The sequence below is a fragment of the Osmerus eperlanus genome, chromosome 11, assembly GCF_963692335.1.
Source record: "Osmerus eperlanus chromosome 11, fOsmEpe2.1, whole genome shotgun sequence".
In the NCBI taxonomy this organism is placed as follows: Eukaryota; Metazoa; Chordata; class Actinopteri; order Osmeriformes; family Osmeridae; genus Osmerus; species Osmerus eperlanus.
In genome coordinates this window covers 16313115-16340395 of record NC_085028.1, presented here as the reverse complement: position 1 = coordinate 16340395, position 27281 = coordinate 16313115, and the positions used below count along the sequence as shown (strand labels likewise).

At 42.2% G+C, this 27281-nt stretch overlaps 2 protein-coding genes across 5 annotated transcripts; both read left to right on the top strand.

Annotated features, from left to right (window-relative positions):
- The first annotated feature begins 137 nt into the window (after positions 1-137).
- On the top strand, positions 138-11092 carry LOC134029015 (fibroblast growth factor 12-like). Of its 4 annotated transcripts, XM_062472977.1 has the most exons (6): positions 138-286; positions 469-604; positions 5584-5694; positions 8211-8314; positions 10052-10250; positions 10390-11092. In XM_062472977.1, the coding sequence occupies exons 2-6, from the start codon at positions 580-582 to the stop codon at positions 10518-10520; spliced, it is 570 nt and encodes a 189-aa protein (XP_062328961.1). In that variant the 5' UTR covers positions 138-286; positions 469-579; the 3' UTR covers positions 10521-11092. The 4 variants fall into 4 exon arrangements, with proteins under 4 accessions (XP_062328961.1, XP_062328962.1, XP_062328959.1 ...); XM_062472978.1 differs by lacking the exon at positions 138-286 and having other exon boundaries at positions 368-604; XM_062472975.1 differs by lacking the exons at positions 138-286; positions 469-604 and adding an exon at positions 3558-3853.
- Positions 11093-16252: 5160 nt separating this feature from the next.
- LOC134028996 (zinc finger protein 208-like) lies at positions 16253-26056 on the top strand. Its single transcript, XM_062472948.1, has 3 exons — positions 16253-17421; positions 20651-21441; positions 24402-26056. Exons 1-3 carry the CDS (start codon positions 16439-16441, stop codon positions 25499-25501), a joined length of 2874 nt encoding a protein of 957 aa, XP_062328932.1. The 5' UTR covers positions 16253-16438; the 3' UTR covers positions 25502-26056.
- Positions 26057-27281: the final 1225 nt, after the last annotated feature.

Sequence of the window (27281 nt, the reverse complement as noted above, 5' to 3'; positions counted from 1 at the left end):
CAGTTGTCATAGCAACAAATGGTGCGGAGTGTACGGCGTCCCAAAGGTTCTCCTCGCCTGTCCTGTTCCACTCTTTCCCATCCTTTGCTCTCAGATATTACCGAGCAGGAGATGAGTGGTAGTGGACGAGCACAGTAGAGAAGGAGATAATGAAACATGTTGGGACATACCCTCTCTTTCACAGTTCCCCTTAACCACGCGTAGGCAGTCTTGACGTCACTTTGTCTGGTAGGCGCTTGAGCTGCAGCACCGAGGAGAGACGAGTACAGAAAACGCGCAGACACAGGTAATGCACGAGCTTGCACAAAGAATACAGACACGCCGCACAATTTCCGAAACCTTTCAAATAGTGGCACGCCACTATCTTTCCCTCCAACACCAATTTGATATAGGCTAATCATTCAAGGGCAGTGAATACATTTTAAGTAGCTGTATTCACTGTTAACGTTTGTTGTCATATCTCGGCAGGAAGGCAACTGGATTCCGCTTGGAGATCGAGCAGCATCCCAACCAGTCCCAGACGTGTCTCATAACGTTGTCTTAAATTTCACTCCCTCGCCAACCTCTACATACCGGGAGATGGAGAGCAAAGATAAAACAATCGGTAAGGAACTTTATATTTACAGACTGCGTGTGGCTGTGAAATTATAGTACTTGAGTTTAGGGGATCGTCTAGCGCGATGCAGTGCGTGGCGCGCCTCTGTGACAAGACTGCGGTACTTGCAGCTCGTTCACAGGATGGGCACCCTCTTGCTTACATAGGCCTTATTGCTGCGGTGGAGTAGCAAGGTGTGGTTTTTAAGCGTGTCTATGTTTTGCTGCTGCTACGAATGATCAGCATCTATTCTGCTCCCTGCTCGCCGCTTTTCAGCGAACACATTCTTCCTGATGCAGAAAATGTCTACGACTCATAAGGCTTTTGAATAGAAATCGTTGTTCTCCAAATTATCTGCCCCTCGGCGATGTTCACACTTATTTTAGCATATCAATCATATAGCTCGTATATAATATTTGAACTTATACTTCGCTTTCTCACCAATTTTTTTCTAACATTATTAGTGAAAGCTTAGTGTATGTAAGCCTTCTAGAGTAATTGAAAAAACAATAATGAATAAATTAATGAACTTAGATTCATGTATATTTTAAACACATAAAAATATTATAACAGATCTTCTTTAAACCCACTCTTCAGACTATACACTATCCACCCCATGCCATTGAATTGGAGGCTTTGTGGTGGCGTAGTAGGCGAAAGCATTATGTACAGGGATGGTCTGGTTTTATTCAAATTGAGATGGACTAGACTTTTACTTTGTGTTTTATTTAACTTTTGTCTCATTTTGGTCACAAAGTATCTAGATATTTTACAGTGTTTGCTACAAGCACATTTAGCACCCATCCACCAGCAAATTAGGGTGACGTTCTGAAATACGCTCTTAACTCCTTCCTTCCCTCATTTACTACCACTCATCTCCTACCCGGAAACATCAGACACCAGACAAGGCCCGCAAAAGAGTATAGGACGAAAGTAACCAAGGATATTGTAGATGATTAGCCTACACTTGTATTATGACATTTAGAATATGGATTAATCATCCACATTTTTACTGATCATTTCTTACCGTTGTAAACAACACAACACTATTGCATCCATCTTTTGACATGCACACCTGAACAGGCCAAATGTAGTAACTTAATTCCTCATTAAAACAAACCTCTTAGAAAATAAGCACTGTGGCTGTCTAAGTAAAGATGGACTGCTTGATTGGTAGGTTAAGATATTTCTGAATAAGAACATCATTTGAATGACATGACTGCTGTCCCACAATTAATGAAAACTTTTATGCAAAACAATAACTACCTGAAACTGGGGATTGGTCTATCTCAAGTTTAATACTATATTGATAAAGTTACTACTGGGTCATGGGCTAGTTAATGTCTATCATAAGCTGAAACAACATACTTTAAACACGGTATATACGATTGCAAGGGAGACTTGCATACAAGAATCAAACACGTTCAATAAAACATTCAAATAGAAAATACAAGATGAGAGATCAATTATTGTAAAATTACATTGGTTTCATGTGAGGATTTTGTTGTTGTTGAAAACAACAAAACAGAAATATTCAACCAGGGGGGTATTCCAGAAAGCCAACATAACCAGGTAAGTTAACCCACCAGCTGATTCACAATGTTGCAGCAACCTACTGGCAATGTTGCTACAACGCTTGGTGTCAGCTGTGGAGTTAACTTACCCGGGTATGTAAATTACCTGCTTTCTGGAATACCCCCCTGAACATATTGAAATTATTATTATTATTTGTATTATTATTAGTAAACAGTAAACAGTTAAACAGTGTTTAGTAAACAGTTAAACAGTGTGGCAGGCAATCTCTACCAATCTCTAAACTATTAAAACATTACCGAAATTTGAGATTAAGTCTGAGACCACCGGACAAATCTACATTAATTTAGATACCAAAAAAAGAAAAGAAAGAATAATTAATACTTAATTACTGTAAGTCGCTCTGGATAAGAGTGTCTGATAAAAAATGACTAAATGTAAATTATTATATATCAGTGGCCCCATGATAATATATATATATATTTGAAGAGTTAACTAACCAGCACTTTTTTACTTCTAAATATAAATATTTTCCAAGCAGTGACTGTCATTTACACCCTTAAAATAGACCCTATCACTTTCCATTGCTATCTCCCAGCTAACGGATATAATATGCACATAATTTGCATAACATTTTATTAGGGGCCAAGCAGAGAAGCTGCAAGGCCAATTATTTTGTTTCTACCTTTTCTTCTTCTACCTTTTCTTCTTCTTGTGGATCTTCTTCTTCTCCTGTTGGAGTCTATGACAGCTGCTAGAATCGTATGGTAAAAAATTGTAACAATTTGTATACCTCTTGGGTACAGTCCCCTGATTCTTTTCACCAAGTTTAATTCTTGTGCCTTGAGCACTCTAGTGCCACCAATGGGTCAAAGTTGGAGGTGCGTTTACGCACGTGACGTTTGAGCCTTATGTTGTTTTTTCACAAATGAGGTACCATTGGACTCCCTGGATCAAGCCAAGTTCATTATGGATTATATGACCATATTGGATTTTCCCGCTGTATTGAACTTTATGAAAAAGCATTGCAATATTCACATGACATCTCATCACATGAATTTGGCACTGATTATCTTCAAGCCATGCCTCTCAAAATTTATCAGATGGATTTTAGATTTTCAAAACCGTTTGTCAGTTACATCCAATTGAAATCTGCGGCAAAGCCCCCAAACAGGAAATTAGATCATATCCCAGGAACTCTTTGATGCATTGACACCAAACTTGGTATATGTACTCAGAACCCTGTTCTGAAGATGTATACACGTTTTGTTGTGTGTTGTTTGACCCGCTGGACTGCTTGGCCCCCTAATTGCTGCTTGCAGCTATATTTATGTTTGTTGCACTCTGGGTGGGGGGAGTACAGCTGTCCAATTGGCAACAGTGAAAAGGTTTCTGCTGGTGTCTTATTACAGAGTTAGGTTAACTTTTAACCGCCTGTATGGGCAGGATAAAGGGGGACCCCAAAAGGAGCCTCTGCAGAATCTTTCGGGCTGAGTTATTGGCTAAGTTTAGAAAGGTGCAAGCAGAAACAGAGATCAGGGTTGTTCAAGGGCAGCTAAGGAATATTAAGATTCAGGGATTGTTGCTGTGATACAGTCCACGAGAGTTGTAACTCAGACATGACTCGTTACTGTAGTATGTTGCGTCGCTGGCTCTCTCATGACAGCCAGGGCGAGGAGGCCGACAAGGAGGAAGGCACAGCCCAGCAGGACAGTGTGGAGCTGGGTGAGTACCCTCACTCACCCCCTCTCTGGGGTTGTCAAAACTATACCAGAGATTTGTAGTGAAAAATTATCTACGTCTTCAACCAATTCTCAGAGTTTGAAACAGCACTGGAACTCAGCAAAGTTTGAAGCAAAGTTTTTATTAGAATTCAGAGTGACAGAGATTCGCAATAGAACATGAGCAATATCCCGGCATCAGACAGAAATTATTCTCTGGACATTTCTCTTATATATTTTCCATATTATTTTATGAGGTTCTGCCATTGGTACAATAATTGTTGGTCACAGAATGCATTCTTACTCAGCTGGTGCTTTGTATTCAGATTGTAGGTGGCTTTTTTTCATAGAAAACTCTCTCATTTTTAGGCCTGCTCTGGCCTTGAAGGCCAGCTGCACTTATTGTTTTCTATGACAGAAGCATATACTCATAGTCTTCTCTTGCACTCAGCCCCTAACCCAGATCTTTACATTTTGGGCTTAATATCTTCTACGTTTTACATTTACATTTAGTCATTTTTAGTGGCAATAATAAACAGTCAACAGCTTTGCATCTGGTTTTCAGTAATATAGCATATGCTAAAAAGGTGATTAAGAGTGTCATTTTAAATCACAGAAATCCATAATCATTACCCATCTTCATAATTACAACAGTGTGATGTTTTTTCCACAACAGATTCCTAATAGGCTTTCTGTCAAACAAGGAATATATGTAACACTACCTATAGACATTTGCATTTTGAAGATTAAAGAAATGAATGAATACAGTAAATTAATGCTCCCATTGTAAGCCTGGAATTCACTCTTGCTTGGCTAGTTTGGAGCAGTGTTGATGGAAGGGATGTTGGTGGCTCCTATGAGAAATACAAATATGACTGTGGTGGACATGGTGTTATCACAAGTATTGGTGACACTCGGATCAAACTCGGATCTTCCTATAAAAGTTAGAAATATGGTGAGACAAATGGGGCTATGGGTCACCAGTGCTCTTTACTGCCACGGTGGTCCTGTCATTTGATGTTTTTCATGCCACCTGGGGTGCATTTTGTGTAGCTTCCGCAAAGTGTGCCACAGATCAGGTGGAGCAGGGGGAGGGAGTCTTTAGGTAGGGTTGTGAGGAGTATCGTGTTAAAGACATCTTTTGTGATATGTTTTTATGACCGTTAAATATGTCAAGTCAATTGTGTTGGCATTGTCTCTTCATCAGAATAAAGGTCTGATTAGCCTCGTGAAACAAACAAAATTCCTAATTTTCCAAAAAGTTACAAATGATTGAAATGCCTTGTGTGCTGGTTAATTTGTTAGTTTTCAGTACACCGCAATCAGTATGCAACTAAGTATTGTATCAGAGCGCGATCAGTGTACTTGGTTTACATGATCAGTAAACTAAGTACACAACAGGAGCCAATCACAAAACTAGGTTCCACAGGGATCCTGACAGAGAGGGGGCGGAGCTGCAGTGGGCCAGACCGACTTGGACCTGAGGGCACTGACTGGGAGGACAGACTTAATACATGTTGATAGCTCGTAGTAAATAGACATGTTGATAGCTATATTAGTCAAGCAAGATCTGTCATCACATTAACATGGATCGTAGACTAATCATGTGTATAATAACCTTTTCTGAACCCCATTAGAGCCAAGTTGAATTTACACAGGTTGTGTACCAGAGTCAATATGTGTGATGTGGCGTGGTGAGCTGACCTCCTAACCTCTGACCCTTGGCCCTGGTAGCAGAACAGCTGAAGGGGATCGTGACTCGACTGTTCAGCGAGCAGGGGTTCTACCTGCAGATGAGGCCGAACGGCACCGTCAACGGGAACAAAGACGAGAACAGCGACTACAGTGGGTTTAGTCATCAACACAACACACACTGTGTTTAGTCGTCAACACACCACACCACACACTGTGGGTTTAGTCGTCAACACACCACACACTGTGGGTTTAGTCATCAACACAACACATCACACACTGTGGGTTTAGTCATTAACACACCACACACTGTGGGTTTAGTCATCAACACAACACACCACACACTGTGGGTTTAGTCATCAACACACCACACACTGTGTGTTTAGTCATCAACACAACACACACTGTGGGTTTAGTCATCAACACACCACACACTGTGGGTTTAGTCATCAACACACCACACACTGTGGGTTTAGTCATCAACACAACACACCACACGCTGTGTGTTTAGTCATCAACACACCACACACTGTGGGTTTAGTCATCAACACGCCACACACTGTGGGTTTAGTCATCAACACAACACACACTGTGGGTTTAGTCATCAACACAACACACACTGTGGGTTTAGTCATCAACACGCCACACACTGTGGGTTTAGTCATCAATACAACACACACTGTGGGTTTAGTCATCAACACAACACATCACACACTGTGGGTTTAGTCATCAACACAACACATCACACACTGTGGGTTTAGTCATCAACACACCACACACTGTGGGTTTAGTCATCAACACACCACACACTATGGGTTTAGTCATCAACACAACACACCACACACTGTGGGTTTAGTCATCAACACGCCACACACTGTGGGTTTAGTCATCAACACAACACACACTGTGGGTTTAGTCATCAACACACCGCACACTGTGGGTTTAGTCATCAACACACCGCACACTGTGGGTTTAGTCATCAACACAACACACACTGTGGGTTTAGTCATCAACACAACACACCACACACTGTGGGTTTAGTCATCAACACAACACACCACACACTGTGGGTTTAGTCAACACAACACACCACAACACACACTGTGTGTTTAGTCATCAACACAACACACCACACACTGTGGGTTTAGTCATCAACACAACACACCACACACTGTGGGTTTAGTCATCAACACAACACAACACACACTGTGGGTTTAGTCATCAACACAACACACCACACACTGTGGGTTTAGTCATCAACACAACACACACCACACACTGTGTGTTTAGTCATCAACACACCACACACTGTGGGTTTAGTCATCAACACAACACACCACACACTGTGGGTTTAGTCATCAACACGCCACACACTGTGGGTTTAGTCATCAACACAACACACACTGTGGGTTTAGTCATCAACACACCGCACACTGTGGGTTTAGTCATCAACACACCGCACACTGTGGGTTTAGTCATCAACACAACACACACTGTGGGTTTAGTCATCAACACAACACACCACACACTGTGGGTTTAGTCATCAACACAACACACCACACACTGTGGGTTTAGTCAACACAACACACCACAACACACACTGTGTGTTTAGTCATCAACACAACACACCACACACTGTGGGTTTAGTCATCAACACAACACACCACACACTGTGGGTTTAGTCATCAACACAACACAACACACACTGTGGGTTTAGTCATCAACACAACACACCACACACTGTGGGTTTAGTCATCAACACAACACACACCACACACTGTGTGTTTAGTCATCAACACACCACACACTGTGGGTTTAGTCATCAACACAACACACCACACACTGTGGGTTTAGTCATCAACACACCACACACTGTGGGTTTAGTCATCAACACAACACACCACACACTGTGGGTTTAGTCATCAACACAACACACCACACACTGTGGGTTTAGTCAACACAACACACCACAACACACACTGTGTGTTTAGTCATCAACACCACACACTGTGGGTTTAGTCATCAACACAACACACCACACACTGTGGGTTTAGTCATCAACACACCACCCACTGTGGGTTTAGTCATCAACACACCACAACACACCACACACTGTGGGTTTAGTCATCAACACAACACACCACACACTGTGTGTTTAGTCATCAACACAACACAACACACCACACACTGTGTGTTTAGTCATTAACACAACACACCACACACTGTGTGTTTAGTCATCAACACAACACACCACACACTGTGTTTAGTCATCAACACAACACACCACACACTGTGTTTAGTCATCAACACAACACTCCACACACTTTTAAGTCACACTGCTTTTTAGCTGGGCTAAACCTCTGCAAACGACTGTCTGTTTGACTTCTTGTGGTTCTCTCTGTCTCCTCTGGTATGTGATGTGGCTGGCAAACACTGACCTTTCCTTGACTCTGACCTCTGAAATACTGTAGAACTATGCACTCCTTATCCTGGATCTTTTGCTGTACTTGTAAATGCAGTATTTATGTTTCACTTTGGATATAAGTGCCTGATAAACGAATACAACGTTGACTCTGTTCCTGATTGCTGTTGGTCAAATCACCACCCTCAACCTGTCAACTCTCTGTAGTATCATTTGTTGTTGTTGTTTTTTTCCTGTCTCTCCCCAGCCCTGTTTAACCTCATCCCAGTGGGTTTGAGGGTGGTGGCCATACAGGGGGTGAAGGCTGGACTCTACCTGGCTATGAATGGAGAAGGCTTCCTCTACACCTCAGTAAGAGCATTTCTATTTACACATTGTGAGTATGTGTGTATTTACTGTACGGGAAATATTCAGAAGCCTTCCCATTTTACCATATTATGTTACCTTATGTCCTTACACTATAGCCTTACTAAATGTGGTGAAATCGGTGGAAAAATGTATTCATACAAATCTATTAACAATTGCCTACCTCAATAAAGCTAAACCCTTTAGGAATGTTTGTTAATAAGAAATAAACTGATCGAAGAGCCTTTGATAGTGACTATAGCCTTGAATCTTCCTGTGTATGATTGTGCACCTGTATTTCGGCAGATACTCTGAACATCTATTTCAGTTTATTCAGAGACGTTCGACCACGTTCAAGTCGGGGCTGTGGCTGGGCCATTCAATGGCTCTTACCATTTTTTCTCAGGTTTTCCCTGTCTCGACAAAGGACGTACTATCATTTTACATTTAGTCATTTAGCAGACGCTCTTATCCAGAGCGACTTACAGTAAGTACAGGGACATTCCCCCCGAGGCAAGTAGGGTGAAGTGCCTTGCCCAAGGACACAACGTCATTTGGCACGGCCGGGAATCGGGAAGCAACCTTCAGATTACTAGCCCGACTCCCTCACCGCTCAGCCATCTGACTCCCAAATCACATCTATCTTTATGTTGATAAAGGTTTCATCTGCCAGCCAGTCAGCTAGCATGTACTTACCTAGCTAGCTGACTTAGCAAGGTAAACTTGTTAGTTACATTACCTAGCTGTGTATAAAACCTGGATGGGGTGGGGGGGTTCTGATTCTCAGTTCACCTGAATTCTGGGATCGGGTCACGGTTCCAGCAGGCTAAGCAGGGTATTCCAGATGTCCCTCTCCCTAGCAATGCTTTCCAGCTCTTCCTGGGGGATTCCGAGGCGTTACCTAGGTCAGATGAAATATAATCCCTTCAGCGTGTTCTGGGTCTACGCTGGGTCTCCTCCCAGTCCGACGTGGTCGTAAAACCTCCAGGGGACCGCTCCCAGGAGGCATTGTAGTCCGGTACTGGAACCACCGCAACTGGCTCCTTTCAACGCGAAGGAGCGGCGGCTGTACTACGAGCCCCCTTTTGACATCCAAGCTCTTCAAGATTTTATTCATGGAAAACATTTCTCACCAGGATCCCTGATTGTAGCCAGAAAAAAACTACTGGACAGTCAAAACAGCATTGTCAAGATTCCAATGAGTTGCGGAAGCACCACTGACTAGATTGAATTCCAAACCCTTCTGCTAACCATCAAATGCATCCATGAAAAGGCACTCACCTACCTCAAAACACTCATCTCACCCCTCCCACCAACTCAGGTCAAGCAACGGTTTCCTCCTACACACCACCAGAATAAACTCAGTGTCAAAGGGGGACCACTGTGGAACTATCTGTCTCTTTATATGCATGTACTTTTAATGTGTTTTTATCTATCTTATCTTTATCATTAGTGCTATTTATTTAATACTGATTTCTTTTGATTGCTTTTATTTCTTTTTAACCCTGTAGCATTCTGAGATAAAGGAAGGGAGCACTATGAATACAAATAATAATGAATAACTATTAATGATTATACTATACATTATTAGAAGTAGTAGAATTATTATTATTATTACGTGTGAGTCCTTATGTAGGAGAAATGGAGTACTGTTTTGAGTGTGACAACACTAGCTTCATAAGAACAGTCTTTTTCAGCTTTTTAACTTGTCTAAGCACAAACGTGTCCTTTGTCCATCCACAGGAAGTGTTTACAGCAGAGTGTAAATTCAAGGAGTCTGTGTTTGAGAATTACTACGTCATCTATTCATCAACGCTGTTCCGGCAACACGAATCTGGCCGGGCCTGGTTCTTGGGCCTCAACAAGGATGGTATTGTGATGAAGGGAAACCGGGTGAAAAAGACCAAACCATGCTCACACTTTGTACCCAGACCCATTGAAGGTGAGGCCAAACTGATTTACTGAAACGCTGTTACAGCCATGACATCACAGATGTTGCTCAGTTTTAAACACAAACTTTTCATCTGCTCTTTTTCTTCTTTCTCTTCTCTCTCCCTTGCATGCGACACGAAATATCCCAGTTTGCATGTACAAAGAACCGTCGCTGCATGAAATTGAGGAGAAGCAACGCTCGCGCAGAGACTCAGGAAGTCCCACTATGAACGGCGGCAAAGTGGTGGGCCAGGACTGCACAGAGCAAGACGGCTCATAGCCTGTGGAACACCCCTGAAGGTGAACAATTCTTACACCGTGTTCAATAACAAAACCAACCACAAGAATGAAACAAGAATCCTTGCCTGTGAAATATTTTAGTTAAAAAATATGAAAATATTTTAAATCAGGACATGGATTTTATGCAAAAGCCTGCAGAGTGACTCCAGGAAGTTCATTCTATTTCAAGACAAACTTTACTTGTTTCTTCTCCCCCCCCCCCCCATGTCAGAATTTCACCAGTTGTTTTATATATACAGTATATATATTATAGATGGCACTTTCACATGCTTTTTGTGTTGTTGAAATGAGAAGTAATAATACTAATGTTATTTATGAAGACTTTTTTCTTCTATCGTGGTTCGACAGTATCATTGTCGAGTTGGAGGGAGGTTCTGTAAAAGCTGAGAAAAAAACCATGGGGGGGGGGGGGGGCTTAACAGACTGTGCAATCGGAGCGGGCTGACGAGAGGTTCCATGTAACTACACTTAATGCTGCCACCAAATCCCAAGATCCCTGTAAGGTAACTTCAGAAATTAAGAGCAAAGTGAATGTTATGAGGCTATCCTTGGGAGGGGGGAGGGGTGATGGGGGGGGTTGGGGGTGATGGGGTCACACAGTCCAAGCAGCTGAAAGACACTACGTCGAGTTTGACATCTAGGTTGTCTCTGGTGAAGCCATTCTGTCCTGCCCTCTGATAGTCACAACCTCTGGATTGGAGAACCTAGACGCCACATAGTGGAGATGGTGCACAGAGCTGAGGGCCTTTACTGACACTGACAAATGTGGTGTCAGAGTCTGGGTAGTCAAGGCAACGGGAGACACATGCACGAGTCTAAGGTTTCACAAAGTTTTACCTCGCTACAGTATAGATAAAACTTTGTGATAAAAGCTGGGCTGCTTGTCCCGTTCCTCACTGTAGAGTTTGTTATACTTTTGATAGCAGAATCATCACATTGAACTCAGCCTTGAGATATGAATGTGGAAAGTCAGTCTATGATGATGGACATTGAGGGGTTTGGGAGAACAGGAGTTCAATGTAACTATACTTAACGCTGCCACCAAATCCCAAGATCCATGTACAGTAACTTTAGAAATTAGCCTGGAGCTACATTCATTTATATTTAAACCATGCAGTGCTCTGTTAGAATCACAGACTGCTTTCTCAACCATTTATGCAATCTATAATTGTTTGAGACTCAGCATTTCTGTGTGATAAATTGCACTGCTGGGAAAATGTATGCACTGCCCTAACACATGTAGACTTGTCATCCACTGCTGGGATTATGCACTGCCATTTATTATATTGTCTCTAAGTGTCCATATTATATATTAAAGAGATTTAGTTAATTTCACTCACAAAATATATGTTTGAGACCTTTCAGCTAGAGTAAAGTGGTCATTAAGGATGTGTTTAATGCGGTGTGCGTTCCCACCTAGGATTGGGTGATAGGTGATGTGTGATGGCTGATTTGACTTTTAATTGGTACCTACTCCACTAAGTAGCTGAATGAACCAATCACAAGACACCATACTGCCTCAAGAGAAGTCTTCCATTGTGGAAACGACACCAGCACTAATCAAGAAGATGGGCAGCATTTTTGTGAGTTAATCTTCATAATAATTGGTAAATGCGAAAAGAGCCCTGTCTATGTGTGTGTTGGGCGTTTACCTGGTTTAGGAGAGAGGCCCTCTCTTACTGGATGGGAAATGTAAGGTTCCTTATATAAATAGTATTTCGCAAACCTGGACTTTGTGTTCACAAAAAATGTTCACCTTTATTGGAACATTTCATATGAATCATCTTAGACCAACAGATCAATGATCAGTAAATATGCAGGATGAAAAAGAGAAATGAAGTTAATGGAATAAATGGAATACAAACACAGACTCATGCGTCTCAGTGGTTTAATTTTCCTGTAAAACGAACACGTGTCTCTTTTCTACCAGACAGACATACGCAGAGATTTACAATGCAAGATGAGTACAATCTAGAGGCACAATGCCCAGAGTATATCCCTTAAATTCATGTCTAGCCTATATTACTTGCACAAGTAATCATTTAACACATGATTTGCAAACATCTGTTCAGACACTGTTAAATCTTAAGAATCTCTGAGAATTACTGCCATGACGAAACATTATAAGTTGCTCAGAAAAGATCATCTTATCCACTAGCCGTTATAATGGGATACTTGCATACTGATCTTCATCCATTGTTGAAGACTACGGACGCACTTCTTTGTATTTACATTTGCAAGTAAAGAGACTGGATGGTTCTGAAACAAAAGGGTTTATTTTCCTATTTACCAGTTGATGGCCTGATAACAGGGCAGTTTACACCCTTCTCTCATACCTCACTGGAAGATGAAGAGTGGAACAGAGATGTTGTGCAACGGACGGTAGGCTAAGGCTATATATCACGAAATACGAGTTTTTATGAACATTTTTAGTCCATTTGTTTCAATAGCATGCAATCCTCACTGGCCATAATCTGCCACACTCGGCCGGGTTTAGATGGAGTAGGCTATGGCAGTGTTGTCGCATGAATGTTTCTTGTTTTTTTGCAGATTTCTGTGAAACTTAAGTAGGCCTATCCTTAAAGCTATATTACTTGTTTGGCCAATTTGATTCTGTAAAAAGTTAGTTTCAGATGCCATACGTTTTCATCTTGTAATAAAAGTGTTTGAAAATGAAAGATTATTGTAAAATGAAAGTGAAATCTTGATAAAGGATGATTTTCCTTAAATAATCACGCATTCATTGATAAAACTAGAAAAGCCCTTCTCTTTAATATGGTCAAACAGTACAAGTGTGCGATTTAATACGAAAATGTATGAACAAATATCCATGCATGCCTATCATTGTAGCCTTTTTACCGTTCCTGTGCCACCTGGTGTTTCAAATGTGCAACTGCATCTCGAGTGTTTGTAGTCTATCCTCTTGACTTTTTGTCTGTCATTGGTTGTATCCACGGTTACGTGAGCTCTAAATCAATGTAGTTTGTCATACGTAAAGTGAAGTTTCCCTACGTTTTAACATTTATTTTGAGACCTAATGTATTTAAAGATCAAAGCTCCGTTGCAGTTCTAACAAATATAAAGGTAAGTGCTAGCATTAATATGCGTTGCTTTTGACGTTGTATCCAGGACTTGCGACTCTGATTGTTTTTAAACTCATTTCGGTGCTACAGTAGCTACTGTAGGCTAGCTTTACTTCGATTGTGTTGTTAGCTAGATTCAGTGTTTGTCTTTATTAATGGGGATATGCTAATACGTTGTGTGTAGAATATGTATGTTTATTATGTTATGTCTATTAAGTGGAGGTTTATAGTTGTGTTTTATGTATTAGAAGTTTTGCTGACAGTTTTAACTTTTGACCGCCCTCGTGAGCAGCATAAAAATAGTGTGCTGTGTTCTGTATTGCTGCAGTGGAGCTAATAAGTTGTGCTCATAAACATTCCGTGATTTCTTCTCTATGTTGTAACTATACGTTTTTAATAGAAAATGAGACACATGCATTAGAGCATATTAATGTGATTGGATTCAAAACTTTGCAATTCCAATCCAAAGTCCTTTTATTGTTAATTACATACATACATACATACATACATACATAGTAATTAAAGGTCACATGACATGCTGTTTTTGGATGCTTTTACATAGGCCTTAGTGGTCCCCTAATACTGTACCTGAAGTCTCTTTCCCGAAATTCAGCCTTGGTGCATAATTACAGCCACTACCAGCAGTCCCAGAATGAGCTTTCCTCAAGACTCGCTGTTCCTGTGTCTGTAGCTTTAAATGCTAATGAAGAGGAGAGAGGCGGAACCATGCGCTAATGTTTACAATGGATTTATCGCAATGGCTCGTAGCCCTTGCTGTAAGATGTGTGAAAGAAAATTCTAGCGGCACTGTGTAGATTTGAATATAGTCAAGAATGGCGGTTTCAATACAATTTATTTAGTTTGCACAAACTTAAGTTTAACAGACTACTCTGTGACCTCTCATAACGGAGGACATGTAAGCTGTAAGCTACAGGTCGTTCGGAAGAGAGGTGAAGAACCATCACACTGCCTTATATGAACTTAGAACAAACGATCTTCAACATGTTCAATCAATCAATATAGCGATCTCTGTGATTGGCCAGCACTACTCAGTGACAGTTTGACTCCACACCAACTGTGTCCCACAGTTCTTTGATGTCGCATCTCTCTCCAGACCAGTAGATAATAAAGCCACAGGAGTTGACCAGCCAAATGGTGGACCAGTCAAATGGTCAACTGTCCTTTGTGTGGCCATCTTCAAACAAGACTTAATTAACACAAACAATGAAACAGGACACAGTCCTTCTAGCCAAAGTTCAAAGCCAAAGTTCAAAGCCCCTTACTCAATGACTAGAGGACAGAAGGCCAAGATGCTTCACCCATCCCCCAGGGTAAACTGTCCCACAGAGCCGTTAGCACCTCGCATTCCTTTGAACTCAACTTAATTATCTTCCTTTCCTGTCTCTTATCACAGATGCCTTGAATTTTGAAATTCTCATCTGATCACCCTGGTTTGCAGAGGTGCACACTCATAGTCATTTCAATGAGGGGAAAGGCGGATATCGCGGGCGCCATAACACCAACGGCATAACGGTTTTCCAAATAACAAAGAAGTGTACAACACTCATGTTACAGCATGTGTATTCACACACATACTTGATGCTATCTACCTTCACATTAGCGACAGTAACTCAGCTGTTAGTTGCAGAACTAATGTTACAGCCACATTGTAAGGGTAGCAAGCTAGGTAACCATATACAGTAAAGCAACAAAATGATATAGGCTAGCGTTAGTTAACTTACTATTCCGAGGTTTGTAGCTGGACCAAGGAGAGTTAGTAGCCTACTGGTTCCGAATTTAATTTCAGCAAGGCCAGCTTTGTATTGGCTCAAGTTGAGGAAACAGATCGTGGCTGAAATGTTTGGTGCAGACATTGAGACTTTGGGAAGTTGTGTCGGCGCATTTCCAGAGAAAAAAACAATTAAGACACTGGGTCTTCAGAGGCTCGGATGAAGGAACTGTAGAAATACTTTTGTTTTCCTTTGTACATCCAAACTGAGCAAATGTAATGCTTGTTCATTTGCAAGCCATGATGTCTCTCGAAGATAAAAACACTTGCACGGTCCTCATTTTCTTATGGGCGGGCCAGATTATCTGGGCGGGCAAAGCAGAGAGAGGGGAGGTAACCTTCCTCCTTGTGACGTCACAAGGAGAGGATTTTCAAACCGAGCGTTTGAGCTTTCTTTTTCTCAAAGGCGGGGAAGAATACCCAGGGCTTATCGAAATGTCTAGCCACTGGGGGACCAAAGGGAGGCTACGGGAACTCATATTAATGTTAAATAACCTCCTAAAGTGAAGTTTTCATGTCATGTGACCATTAAAGGCAGGGTAGGCAATGTTCAGATCTCCTACTGGCCAATCATACTTGATCATGGGCGGAGACTAGACAGAGAAAATACCTTAAGGCTCCAGAGAGACTACAGAGACTCAACCAGAGAGACTACAGAGACCCAAACAGAGAGACTACAGAGAGAGACTCAACCAGAGAGACTACAGAGAGAGACTCAACCAGAGAGACTAGAGACTCAACCAGAGAGACTACACAGAGAGACTCAACCAGAGAGACTAGAGACTCAACCAGAGAGACTACACAGAGAGACTCAACCATAGAGAGACTACAGAGAGAGACTCAACCAGAGATACTACAGAGACTCAACCAGAGAGACTACAGAGACTCAACCAGAGAGACTACAGAGAGAGACTCAACCAGAAATAGCAGTAACCATACACAGGATCAACCAGAGAGAAACAAGCTTCCAGAGACTAGATCCAGGATCCAGAGAGACCAGACAGAGAACAAAGAGAGAGCTGAGCTATGGAGACACATCACTGTGATACATGTGGGAAGAGCCTTTCCTCATCCAGTAGCCTCAAGAGGCACATGAGGATCCATACTGGAGAGAGGCCCTACAGCTGTGACCTCTGTGGTAAAACCTTTAGCTATGCTAGCAGTTTCACAGTTCACCGCATAATCCACACTGGAGAAAAGCCCTACAGCTGTGACCTCTGTGGTAAAACTTTTAGACGGAAGTCGCAATTAACAATTCACAGCAGAATCCACACTGGAGAGAAGCCCTACAGCTGTGACCTCTGTGGTAAAACCTTTAGCCATGCTAGCAGTTTCACAGTTCACCGCAGAATCCACACTGGAGAAAAGCCATACAGCTGTGACCTCTGTGGTAAAACCTTTAGGCAGGCAGACCATTTCAGACGTCACAGGACGATACACAATGAAGAGAAGCCCTACAGCTGTGACCTCTGTGATAAAACCTTTAGCCATGCCAACAGTATCACAGTTCACCGCAGAATCCACACTGGAGAGAAGCCCTACAGCTGTGACCTCTGTGATAAAACCTTTAGCCATGCCAACAGTATCACAGTTCACCGCAGAATCCACACTGGAGAGAAGCCCTACAGCTGTGACCTCTGTGGTAAAACCTTTAACCAGGCAAGCATTCTCAAAGATCACCGCAAGATACACACTGGAGAGAAGCCCTACGGATGTGACCTCTGTGGTAAAACCTTTAACCAGGCAGGCAATCTCAGACATCACCACAAGATACACACTGGAGAGAAGCCCTACGGCTGTGACCTCTGTGGTAAAACCTTCAGAAAGACTGAGGAATTAACAGTTCACCGCAGGATCCACACTGGAGAGAAGCCCTACAGCTGTGACCTCTGTGGTAAAACCTTTAGCCAGGCTGGCAATCTCAGACATCACCGCAGGATCCACACTGTAGAGAAGCCCTACAGTTGTGACCTCTGTGGTAAAACCTATAGCCAGGCTGGCAATCTCAGATATCACTACAGGACCCACACTGGAGAGAAGATCTAAGCAGCCCACCCTGACTATTTATGTCAAACAAATGACCGATTGAAGAGTTTCTTGCATTATCTATGATAAAAAACCAAGGGGATCAAGTTGTCTCAACAGTCACCACCTGAGAGAACTTCTGTATGACCCACAGCTGGAAGAGCTACTGGCCTGCACCTACTGGGACAGCACATGCAGTAACACCAGATCTACAGTCCAACATGACCAGACACAGGGAAGATACTCTACCTCTGTAACAATGGAGGGGAAGCTGTGTCAGACTGGGGAGAATCTTGGTAAACATTGGCTGACACCTTTCAGTTTTGAAGCACACATTTGTAATTTCATAAGAAACACATCAAGGTGCTCAATATTAATTTCTGATTGACCTCTTTATCTTGTTCAGTAAGATTGGTTGGTTTGTTATTGTTTTAATTACAAGAGCTGTTGAGGCTCATGCAGGTTGTTCTTGAAACTGTATCTGTACTTAAGGAATACAATACTTAGTAGTTCTGATGAACACCTAGAATTATGTCAATACTGAAGGATTGTTAAGGATTTTAGCATTAGCACCCCTAGGCTTTGGAAAGACCTGTCTGAGGACATTACATTACATTTCATTCACTGGACGTCACACTAAATACACATAGAAAGTACAGCAGAAGATCCATAACCAGAACAAAAATGACAGGCAAGAATTATACCTTATATTTTATTGTTGTTTACTATATTATAGTGTTCATAGTTTCATGATCGTGTTTTTATTGATGATCTAATTAAAGTCTTTTTACACCATACTTTCAGAGTCAAGTTCCTCTATGGATACAATGTTGTACAATGTAATATCATTTTATGTTGAGTTTGGCAACTGAAGTGCTGAGATACACAACTCATTAATGATTCTCTCTTTTAGAGAGGATTATTGATCAATCATCAATCAAAAAAAATATTGTTGTCAGAGTTGTCAGTGAGTAGGCCTACATGAGCATCTGTTGCATAATCACACATTCCAATGTATGCTAAGCACCAAGATGTGACTGTGTCTGTGGAAGTGAGAAGTGGGCCTTGCTCAGGAGAAGGTATCTTTTAGTGAGCAGAGGAATGCAATAAGTCAGCCTACTGGCAGGGAGGGGTGATATGATTTCCTGCAGAGAGCTGTCTGACATCAAGGCCGGTGAGAGGTGGGGGAGGGGGAGGGGGAGGGCCACACTATGGGACAAGGAGAGACTACAATGGACCTCACTACTCTAGAGAGTGAGAGTCAACACCAGGAGATAAGAAGAAGATTCATTAGATCGTGGAGAATGTATCCCTTTGCATCTGGACATCATCAGACCTCTGCCCCTGTAATGGAATTTTAGGATATATGTACAATGTATGTGGGTTTAATAGTAGTTTACAGTTGGCTGAAATAGAGTTGGGTCAAGAGGGTGATTTTATGTGAGATTCTTGATACAGATTAGTTTGTTCTGTTGTGGGAAATTGATTATGGGATAGCAAGGCAAACTAAGAAAGGTTACCCCAGGTCAGGTTCTGGGGCCTAAAAAGGCTGACGTCTAACTGCGTAGTTAAGAAACCCTGCGCAGTTGGTAAACTCCACTCCAAACTGGTTTCCCAAGAATGTGAGAACGTATGGTGAGGGAAGTGGTTTGGCAAAACTACGTATGAGAAAGGAAGTTGTGTCCTTAGAAAAATAGGCTGTTGTTGTCCAACAGCGTATGGTCAACTCAATCAATTGGATTGGCCCTGTCAGAAAGGAAGGGGGGGAGTGAGACAGGTTGCAGCTGGTGGGAGCGAATCTTCTGTGAACTCAGTCTTAATGACGACAGTCATTCCAATAGTGATAGGTTGTTGCTAATCAAGGCCTGAATCAGGAGAGAGAGAGAGAGAGAGAGAGAGAGAGAGAGAGAGAGAGAGAGAGAGAGAGAGAGAGAGAGAGAGAGAGAGAGGAGTATTGTATTGTCTTAAGGAGAATCTGAATGACGTATGTTGATTGATTGTTTGGAAATGACCAGATGTGACCAGTCTATATAAGAGAAGATACATGTTGCTATCACGTATCATTATATCAAACGACTGTCCTCTGGTACGACTGGTCACAGAGAGTGTTCTGTTATGTGCTATTATATTAGAATACAGAATTTGTATTAATTCGGCAATCACAACAATCCAGCTATAGAGTGTGGTTGGAAATATTCTATTACAGCCGCACAAGGCATAATCATTACTTATTTTATCTGAAGCATTGATTGTATCTAGAATATATGGTAAACATTGTCATTACACATTTTGGTATATCTGAAGCATAGCTTATATTCATCATTCAACAGAGTCATAAAACATATGAAATATCAGCATAGATTATTTCGTCAACAAATTCTCAGTTTTTAAACATAATTTGAGACACGCAATAGACACAGTGTATATTATTATCATTGGATTTAAAATTTGACAATTCCAATCCAAAGTCATGTTATGGTTAATTTGCATGTAACACGTATTGTGTAAACTAATCATAGTCTATAATTTGGAAGAAAACCAAATTATTAAAAAGAGGAGTTGAATGCCAGAGATAAAATTTTTGTCACAGTGTTCACCAAATGATCAACATTACATATGCAAAGTGGCCCATTATGACAAACAAAAGATTTAATTTATATGTGAAAGCTGCAGATCCCCTACTGGCCAATCATACTTGATCATGGGCGGAGACTTGACAGAGAAGACTCCTTAAGGCTGAGAGACTACAGAGACTCAACCAGAGAAACCACAGAGACTCAACCGGAGAGACTACAGAGACTCAACCGGAGAGTCTACAGAGAGAGACTCAACCAGAGAGACTACAGAGAGCCTCAAACAGAGAGACTAGAGACTCAAACAGAAACAGCAGTAACCGGAGAGAGGATCAACCGGAGAGAAACAAGCTTCCAGAGACTAGATACAGGATCCAGAGAGACCAGACAGAGAACAAAGAGAGAGCCGAGTTATGGAGACACATCACTGTGATACATGTGGGAAGAGCCTTTCCTCATCCAGTAGCCTCAAGAGGCACATGAAGATCCACACTGGAGAGAAGCCCTACAGCTGTGACCTCTGTGGTAAAACCTTTAGCCATGCTAGCAGTTTCACAGTTCACCTCAGAATCCACACGGGAGAGAAGCCCTACAGCTGTGACCTCTGTGGTAAAACCTTTAGCCAGGCTAGCCATTTCACAGCTCACCGCAGAATCCACACTGGAGAGAATCCCTACAGCTGTGACCTCTGTGGTAAAACCTTTAGCCATGCTAGCAGTTTCACAGTTCACCTCAGAATCCACACGGGAGAGAAGCCCTACAGCTGTGACCTCTGTGGTAAAACCTTTAGCCAGGCTAGCCATTTCACAGCTCACCGCAGAATCCACACTGGAGAGAAGCCCTACAGCTGTGACCTCTGTGGTAAAACCTTTAGCCATGCCAACAGTATCACAGTTCACCGCAGAATCCACACTGGAGAGAAGCCCTACAGCTGTGACCTCTGTGATAAAACCTTTAGCCATGCCAACAGTATCACAGTTCACCGCAGAATCCACACTGGAGAGAAGCCCTACAGCTGTGACCTCTGTGGTAAAACCTTTAACAAGGCAAGCATTCTCAAAGATCACCGCAAGATACACACTGGAGAGAAGCCCTACGGATGTGACCTCTGTGGTAAAACCTTTAACCAGGCAGGCAATCTCAGACATCACCACAAGATACACACTGGAGAGAAGCCCTACGGCTGTGACCTCTGTGGTAAAACCTTCAGAAAGACTGAGGAATTAACAGTTCACCGCAGGATCCACACTGGAGAGAAGCCCTACAGCTGTGACCTCTGTGGTAAAACCTTTAGCCAGGCTGGCAATCTCAGACATCACCGCAGGATCCACACTGGAGAGAAGCCCTACAGTTGTGACCTCTGTGGTAAAACCTATAGCCAGGCTGGCAATCTCAGATATCACTACAGGACCCACACTGGAGAGAAGATCTAAGCAGCCCACCCTGACTATTTATGTCAAACAAATGACCGATTGAAGAGTTTCTTGCATTATCTATGATAAAAAACCAAGGGGATCAAGTTGTCTCAACAGTCACCACCTGAGAGAACTTCTGTATGACCCACAGCTGGAAGAGCTACTGGCCTGCACCTACTGGGACAGCACATGCAGTAACACCAGATCTACAGTCCAACATGACCAGACACAGGGAAGATACTCTACCTCTGTAACAATGGAGGGGAAGCTGTGTCAGACTGGGGAGAATCTTGGTAAACATTGGCTGACACCTTTCAGTTTTGAAGCACACATTTGTAATTTCATAAGAAACACATCAAGGTGCTCAATATTAATTTCTGATTGACCTCTTTATCTTGTTCAGTAAGATTGGTTGGTTTGTTATTGTTTTAATTACAAGAGCTGTTGAGGCTCATGCAGGTTGTTCTTGAAACTGTATCTGTACTTAAGGAATACAATACTTAGTAGTTCTGATGAACACCTAGAATTATGTCAATACTGAAGGATTGTTAAGGATTTTAGCATTAGCACCCCTAGGCTTTGGAAAGACCTGTCTGAGGACATTACATTACATTTCATTCACTGGACGTCACACTAAATACACATAGAAAGTACAGCAGAAGATCCATAACCAGAACAAAAATGACAGGCAAGAATTATACCTTATATTTTATTGTTGTTTACTATATTATAGTGTTCATAGTTTCATGATCGTGTTTTTATTGATGATCTAATTAAAGTCTTTTTACACCATACTTTCAGAGTCAAGTTCCTCTATGGATACAATGTTGTACAATGTAATATCATTTTATGTTGAGTTTGGCAACTGAAGTGCTGAGATACACAACTCATTAATGATTCTCTCTTTTAGAGAGGATTATTGATCAATCATCAATCAAAAAAAATATTGTTGTCAGAGTTGTCAGTGAGTAGGCCTACATGAGCATCTGTTGCATAATCACACATTCCAATGTATGCTAAGCACCAAGATGTGACTGTGTCTGTGGAAGTGAGAAGTGGGCCTTGCTCAGGAGAAGGTATCTTTTAGTGAGCAGAGGAATGCAATAAGTCAGCCTACTGGCAGGGAGGGGTGATATGATTTCCTGCAGAGAGCTGTCTGACATCAAGGCCGGTGAGAGGTGGGGGAGGGGGAGGGGGAGGGCCACACTATGGGACAAGGAGAGACTACAATGGACCTCACTACTCTAGAGAGTGAGAGTCAACACCAGGAGATAAGAAGAAGATTCATTAGATCGTGGAGAATGTATCCCTTTGCATCTGGACATCATCAGACCTCTGCCCCTGTAATGGAATTTTAGGATATATGTACAATGTATGTGGGTTTAATAGTAGTTTACAGTTGGCTGAAATAGAGTTGGGTCAAGAGGGTGATTTTATGTGAGATTCTTGATACAGATTAGTTTGTTCTGTTGTGGGAAATTGATTATGGGATAGCAAGGCAAACTAAGAAAGGTTACCCCAGGTCAGGTTCTGGGGCCTAAAAAGGCTGACGTCTAACTGCGTAGTTAAGAAACCCTGCGCAGTTGGTAAACTCCACTCCAAACTGGTTTCCCAAGAATGTGAGAACGTATGGTGAGGGAAGTGGTTTGGCAAAACTACGTATGAGAAAGGAAGTTGTGTCCTTAGAAAAATAGGCTGTTGTTGTCCAACAGCGTATGGTCAACTCAATCAATTGGATTGGCCCTGTCAGAAAGGAAGGGGGGGAGTGAGACAGGTTGCAGCTGGTGGGAGCGAATCTTCTGTGAACTCAGTCTTAATGACGACAGTCATTCCAATAGTGATAGGTTGTTGCTAATCAAGGCCTGAATCAGGAGAGAGAGAGAGAGAGAGAGAGAGAGAGAGAGAGAGAGAGAGAGAGAGAGAGAGAGGGAGTATTGTATTGTCTTAAGGAGAATCTGAATGACGTATGTTGATTGATTGTTTGGAAATGACCAGATGTGACCAGTCTATATAAGAGAAGATACATGTTGCTATCACGTATCATTATATCAAACGACTGTCCTCTGGTACGACTGGTCACAGAGAGTGTTCTGTTATGTGCTATTATATTAGAATACAGAATTTGTATTAATTCGGCAATCACAACAATCCAGCTATAGAGTGTGGTTGGAAATATTCTATTACAGCCGCACAAGGCATAATCATTACTTATTTTATCTGAAGCATTGATTGTATCTAGAATATATGGTAAACATTGTCATTACACATTTTGGTATATCTGAAGCATAGCTTATATTCATCATTCAACAGAGTCATAAAACATATGAAATATCAGCATAGATTATTTCGTCAACAAATTCTCAGTTTTTAAACATAATTTGAGACACGCAATAGACACAGTGTATATTATTATCATTGGATTTAAAATTTGACAATTCCAATCCAAAGTCATGTTATGGTTAATTTGCATGTAACACGTATTGTGTAAACTAATCATAGTCTATAATTTGGAAGAAAACCAAATTATTAAAAAGAGGAGTTGAATGCCAGAGATAAAATTTTTGTCACAGTGTTCACCAAATGATCAACATTACATATGCAAAGTGGCCCATTATGACAAACAAAAGATTTAATTTATATGTGAAAGCTGCAGATCCCCTACTGGCCAATCATACTTGATCATGGGCGGAGACTTGACAGAGAAGACTCCTTAAGGCTGAGAGACTACAGAGACTCAACCAGAGAAACCACAGAGACTCAACCGGAGAGACTACAGAGACTCAACCGGAGAGTCTACAGAGAGAGACTCAACCAGAGAGACTACAGAGAGCCTCAAACAGAGAGACTAGAGACTCAAACAGAAACAGCAGTAACCGGAGAGAGGATCAACCGGAGAGAAACAAGCTTCCAGAGACTAGATACAGGATCCAGAGAGACCAGACAGAGAACAAAGAGAGAGCCGAGTTATGGAGACACATCACTGTGATACATGTGGGAAGAGCCTTTCCTCATCCAGTAGCCTCAAGAGGCACATGAAGATCCACACTGGAGAGAAGCCCTACAGCTGTGACCTCTGTGGTAAAACCTTTAGCCATGCTAGCAGTTTCACAGTTCACCTCAGAATCCACACGGGAGAGAAGCCCTACAGCTGTGACCTCTGTGGTAAAACCTTTAGCCAGGCTAGCCATTTCACAGCTCACCGCAGAATCCACACTGGAGAGAATCCCTACAGCTGTGACCTCTGTGGTAAAACCTTTAGCCATGCTAGCAGTTTCACAGTTCACCTCAGAATCCACACGGGAGAGAAGCCCTACAGCTGTGACCTCTGTGGTAAAACCTTTAGCCAGGCTAGCCATTTCACAGCTCACCGCAGAATCCACACTGGAGAGAAGCCCTACAGCTGTGACCTCTGTGGTAAAACCTTTAGCCATGCCAACAGTATCACAGTTCACCGCAGAATCCACACTGGAGAGAAGCCCTACAGCTGTGACCTCTGTGATAAAACCTTTAGCCATGCCAACAGTATCACAGTTCACCGCAGAATCCACACTGGAGAGAAGCCCTACAGCTGTGACCTCTGTGGTAAAACCTTTAACAAGGCAAGCATTCTCAAAGATCACCGCAAGATACACACTGGAGAGAAGCCCTACGGATGTGACCTCTGTGGTAAAACCTTTAACCAGGCAGGCAATCTCAGACATCACCACAAGATACACACTGGAGAGAAGCCCTACGGCTGTGACCTCTGTGGTAAAACCTTCAGAAAGACTGAGGAATTAACAGTTCACCGCAGGATCCACACTGGAGAGAAGCCCTACAGCTGTGACCTCTGTGGTAAAACCTTTAGCCAGGCTGGCAATCTCAGACATCACCGCAGGATCCACACTGGAGAGAAGCCCTACAGTTGTGACCTCTGTGGTAAAACCTATAGCCAGGCTGGCAATCTCAGATATCACTACAGGACCCACACTGGAGAGAAGCCCTACAGCTGTGACCTCTGTGACTATTCAGGTAAAACAAGTAACCATCTGAAGAGTCACCTGCGTGTCCACAATATAAAACCCCCAAAGCAGTGATGTCTGGGGCCAAGCTGTCCCAGCAGTCACCACCTGAGAGAACTTCTGTATGACCCACAGCTGGAAGAGCTACTGGCCTGCACCTACTGGGACAGCACATGCAGTAACACCAGATCTACAGTCCAACATGACAGCACATGCAGTAACACCAGATCTACAGTCCAACATGACCAGACACAGGGAAGATACTGTAACAATGGAGGGGAAGCTGTGTCAGACTGGGGAGAATCTTGGTAAACACTGGCTGACACCTTTCAGTTTTGAAGCACACATTTGTAATTTCATAAGAAACACATCAAAGTGCTCAAATATTAATTTCTGTTTGACCTCTTTATCTCTGCAGCCCTTTAGAGTATCTGTGTGTTTGACCCATTTGTTGAGTAAGATTTGTTGGTTTGTTATTGTTTTAATTACAAGAGCTGTTGAGGCTCATGCAGGTTGTTCTTGAAACTGTATCTATACTTAAGGAATACAATACTTAGTAGTTCTGATGAACACCTAGAATTGTGTCAATACTGAAGGATTGTTAAGGATTTTATCATTAGCACCCCTAGGCTTTGGTCAGAAAATAAAGTTATATACCTGTGGTAGTTGTTTGTCGCTTGAATTCTTGATCTCTGCCCTTGCCTGAGACTGCAAACGAGGGGGGTCAGATGGCTGAGCGGTTAGGGAATCGGGCTATTAATCATAAGGTTGCTGGTTCGATTTCTGGCCGTGACAAATTATGTTGTGTCCTTGGGCAAGGCACTGCACCCTACTTGCCTCGGGGTAATGTCCCTGTACTTACTGTAAATCGCTCTGGATAAGAGTGTCTGCTAAATGACTAATTGTGCAAACAATATAATACCGAAATCGGGGACCTATCGAAAATAGATTAGCAAAACAGTGTGGCAAGCAACAAGAACAATTTACAATTGGTTTAGCACATTTGTTCGTACTGAGATTACAAAACTCTTAGCATACATTCAACACAAGTCTGTGGACTAAACTTTTTGGGGTTAGAATCACTGTAGAGATAGCGTAGTCCTGCCAGGATAATTAGCGATGAAGGATCTGTATTGTTGTTGACCCTTTACCTCAACAGTCAGGTTTACATAACGGTCTGGCGGCTGGCGCACACCTGCAAGGATTACAATGTCGATCTACAATATAAATTGTTGTGTGACTGTTGCTTATGAATATAATTCACAGCACAGAATAGATTGTCAATGAGTTGACAGTGAGTGCCTGAGCATCTGTTGCACATCTGTACAGGCTACCGCTACCATCTAGTGGTAGACTGTGGTAACGCACGCAACCAGACCGGGTTCTGTCATGTATGGAATCAATTGTTTATGAAATCCCCACTGAGCGGTATGAAGCGCAGTGATACACGTCCCGCCGCTGCACCTTAAAATGTTCTAGAAGAGGGGTCTTGTGTTGGCCTGAGGCATGCATTCCAAATCATAAAATCAAGACATCATTCTTTTTGCATTTACGTTCACACAGAGAAGCCTGACTCACCTTCTGCATGGTATGACTTGATAAGAACCTTCGTTCATCCAGCTTCTTAGACAGAACCCAGTGACACTGCTGTCTAGGTCTTTTAATTTTTTTTTATTGAGTAAAAATCTGACATGAACACGTGCAGACTAAAAACCAGTGTAACAAATTCACCACGATCCTAAAAGGTTTGGAAATCAAGAGTCTGCATACAGCTGTAAAAAAATATGGTCTCTCTCTCGTTCGGAGACCCCCAGTTAATCTTTGTGTCTGTACAGAATACGGCTTTAGAAGAACG

What these genes read in the sequence shown, in the direction of transcription:
- LOC134029015 (XM_062472975.1), top strand. Translation starts at nt 3,748, where the DNA reads ATGACTCGTTACTGTAGTATGTTGCGTCGCTGGCTCTCTCATGACAGC. An exon ending in AAGGCTTCCTCTACACCTCA is followed by an intron (nt 8,315 to 10,051) that starts GTAAGAGCATTT and finishes GTCCATCCACAG; the next exon opens with GAAGTGTTTACAGCAGAGTG. An exon ending in TGTACCCAGACCCATTGAAG is followed by an intron (nt 10,251 to 10,389) that starts GTGAGGCCAAAC and finishes GAAATATCCCAG; the next exon opens with TTTGCATGTACAAAGAACCG.
- LOC134028996 (XM_062472948.1), top strand. Translation starts at nt 16,439, where the DNA reads ATGGAGACACATCACTGTGATACATGTGGGAAGAGCCTTTCCTCATCC. An exon ending in AGCCAGGCTGGCAATCTCAG is followed by an intron (nt 17,422 to 20,650) that starts ATATCACTACAG and finishes TAGCCATTTCAC; the next exon opens with AGCTCACCGCAGAATCCACA. An exon ending in CCACACTGGAGAGAAGATCT is followed by an intron (nt 21,442 to 24,401) that starts AAGCAGCCCACC and finishes TTATGGAGACAC; the next exon opens with ATCACTGTGATACATGTGGG.